The 2,861-nt window shown below is 53.3% G+C and overlaps 1 protein-coding gene across 5 annotated transcripts in view; it reads right to left on the bottom strand.

The window, feature by feature from the left end:
* The window catches only part of PIAS2 (protein inhibitor of activated STAT 2), a 93,186-nt gene extending 90,369 nt beyond the window's left edge, over nt 1-2,817 (bottom strand). For 3 of the 5 annotated variants that reach the window (XM_069104778.1, XM_069104793.1, XM_069104799.1), the window contains exon 1: nt 2,647-2,817. In XM_069104778.1, the coding sequence (XP_068960879.1) occupies nt 2,647-2,670 (24 nt within the window). In that variant the 5' untranslated portion in view covers nt 2,671-2,817. The remainder of the gene's footprint in view (nt 1-2,646) is intronic. The other 2 variants (XR_011171723.1, XM_069104784.1) reach the window with 1 other exon arrangement.
* Nucleotides 2,818-2,861: the final 44 nt, after the last annotated feature.

Here is a 2,861-nt window from a genome sequence, read left to right as displayed (position 1 = left end):
GTAGCCCAATGGGAGTTTAACACCCCATTGTGCCCTAATCCCCCTTGCAAAAAAAAAAAAAAAACAATTTTACTATATATTCGAAAAAAAAGTTGTACAAAACATTCAGTTTCATGTACAACTCTCTTTAGTCATTGCTGAATTTCAGGAACCTTTTCAACACTGGGAGTTCACTATGCCAATGAAATCATTGAAACAGACCTCTCTCCAAAACAGTGATGACTAGAAGTGAAATACACTTTTTATTAGGTGGTGAAGCATAAGCGAAATGGTCACTTTTCAAGAATATGGTGGAGAAAACATAATCATTGTGTAAAAGACTAGATATGGATTGTTGGGCATCTCTAACTGTAGGTATCTCAAATTCAACACACCCAAAATTTCTGTAGAGGTTACCATGTTTACCACCTAAGAAAAATCTTGTACTGTTCACTCTCACTCTTTTCCCACAGCCCAGCATTTGCTACATCTGGTCAATTCTACCTCCCCATCTCTTGCATCCATCCCTTATCTCCACTCATACTGGCAGCACCACAGCTCAGGGCCCTCCCTGCCTCTTGCCTATTCATTTGCAACAATCTCAAAAATGGTAATCTCAGCTTTGGTCCCTCTCAAATTAATCAGCCAAACAGCAATGAAAATAATCTTTGTTAAAAAAAAAAAAAAGTCTGATCTGTCACTCCTGTGTTCAGGAATGTTCAGTGGCTCTCAACTGCGGAAACAAACTACTCTGTTTGGCATTTAAAAACTCTTCCCCATCTAGCTCCAGCCTGGCTTTCCTGGCATATTTCACATTACTCCCCTTCAGGTACTATCCAGCCACAGTAGCCTATCTGCGTCATGAACTCATCATTCCATCTCCTGTTAAGTTATCAATTCCCTGTTCTAAATCCACCTCTTAGGAATCTTTAATTTCCCTCAAAGACCAATTTGTGCGCCACCTCCAAGAAGCTTTTATTGCTGGAGTCTCTCTTTCTCCTCATATACTCATGTCATACTAGGCTACTCTGACACTGCCCCTCTCAGGCCTCACCTGGACTACCCAAAGTGCCTAGTGGGTATCCTCCCTGACTCATGTCTCTCCCTTCTGCAATCCACCCTCTACTAAGATGTCAAAATGATCTTCCTAAAGCGAAGATTTGTTCATATGATCCCCACCTCCTCATTCAACAAACAACCCGGTTATCTGTGGGATCACATATGAGATACCGTCATTCAAAGCCCTGTACAATCTGGCACCTTCCTCCCTTTCCAGTCTTCCTACACCTTACTCCTCTCTCAATAGGCTACAAGCCAATGACAGGGGCTTCCTTCCTGCTCTCTTGGACAGACATTTTCTCTGGCTGTCCCCTCAAATCTGGAATTCTCTCCCTCATCTAGACTCTTGGTTTCTGTCAGCTAAGATTCCACCTTTCACAGGAGACCTTTCCTGATTCCCTAATAATGGTACCTTCGCAGTTTTAGTAACTTTCAATTTATGGAGTTTATACGTAACGGATTGCAAGTGGTGAGTTCCTAGAGGGCAGGGACCAGTTCCTTCCAGAATCTCCATTTTAAGGAGCCTCTCCAAGCCAATCATTTGTATTCCGCCACAAGCTGCATTCCTCACTCTCTGCCCAGCCCCTCCAGCCCTCACTTTCCGGCGTTCTTGGGGGTCACCGCCATTAAAAAGGAAGCTCCCAGAGGGCAAGGATTCTTTCTCCTTTGTGCTGCTGTTCCCGCAGCCAACACTCGCAGGCTCGCGGTCTTTGCTTGATACATATGGATAGGTTGTATCCGCCTAAAATGTATCAACTCCGAGGGGGGTAAACTTTCCGTTTGGCCTCTAAACACCTGGCTCCCATCACAGTGCCTAGAGCCTTCTTTTTGATTCTGAACCAGGAACAGGCTTCTTTCCGGGAACAGAGTTCCTTGAAACACATGAGCAGCGGTTAAGGGCGAGTGACTAGCCTAAGGTCACCCAAGCAGAGCCCGGGGCAGCGCCAGGACCAGCCGGGGAGCCGCACAAAAGCAGCCGCTGGCGGTAACACGGGTGGTGTCTCGGCCCCCACCACGCAGCAGGCGCGGCTCGGCCACCTCCGAAGCCCCGATCGCTGCGGAGTCCCAGGGTGACATTTATGTGCTAGGGTCCCGGGGAGACAGCGCGGAACGCTGGTGCAAGGGCGGGGAGGGCTCCCCTGGGCGCTGGCTCCAGCCCACCATCCCAGCCGCCCTGCCACCCCTCACACGGCGGGGTCTCGGGCGCCCGCGGCAAGCCTGCCTGGCCTCGAGGGGGAACCAGGATCTTAACACGCGTCTCGCCGTTTGTGGACCCAGTCCTTCCCAAGCGAGCAGAAAAAACAAGTACACGCGCGCGCGTGTCTCCGCCAACACACAATGCACGCACGCCCAGACGTGTGCGTGCGCTCCCACCCGCGCCGGAGGCCCGGCCCCTCTCCCACGTCCCCCTCCAGACTCCGGGCTCGCGCCCCCAAGGAGCGCAGCGAAGAAGGGGCAGCTTGCTCAGGGCGTCCCTGCAGGCCCCGCGGCCCGGCCCGGGATCGGCTCCGGCCCGGGGCCGGGGGGGGTCTCCTGGCCTCCGGGATCCGAGGACGTGGCCGCTCCCCGTCCCTCCTCAACTTCTACCGCTGCCCATCCCGGGCTTACCCGCAAGTCCTCAAAATCCGCCATTTTCTACCACCCGCAGGCGCAGGCGAAGCCGCCGCCGCCGCCGCCGCCGCTTCTCCCGCAGCCTCTACAGAAGCCGCCGCCGCTACCACCATGGTGCACTGGGCGCCGCGAACGACGCGCCGCCGCCGCCGCTGCCGCTACCGCCGCCGCCGCCGCCGAGCCGCCAGGCCACCGTCACGTGACGAGGCGCC

The sequence above is a fragment of the Petaurus breviceps genome, unplaced genomic scaffold (genome assembly GCF_028583685.1).
Source record: "Petaurus breviceps papuanus isolate PSGF00001 unplaced genomic scaffold, PetGlider_PUasm1.0 131, whole genome shotgun sequence".
NCBI classification, from domain to species: domain Eukaryota; kingdom Metazoa; phylum Chordata; class Mammalia; order Diprotodontia; family Petauridae; genus Petaurus; species Petaurus breviceps.
Note: the sequence above shows the minus strand (reverse complement) of the source record. Positions and strands in the feature narration are given on the sequence as shown.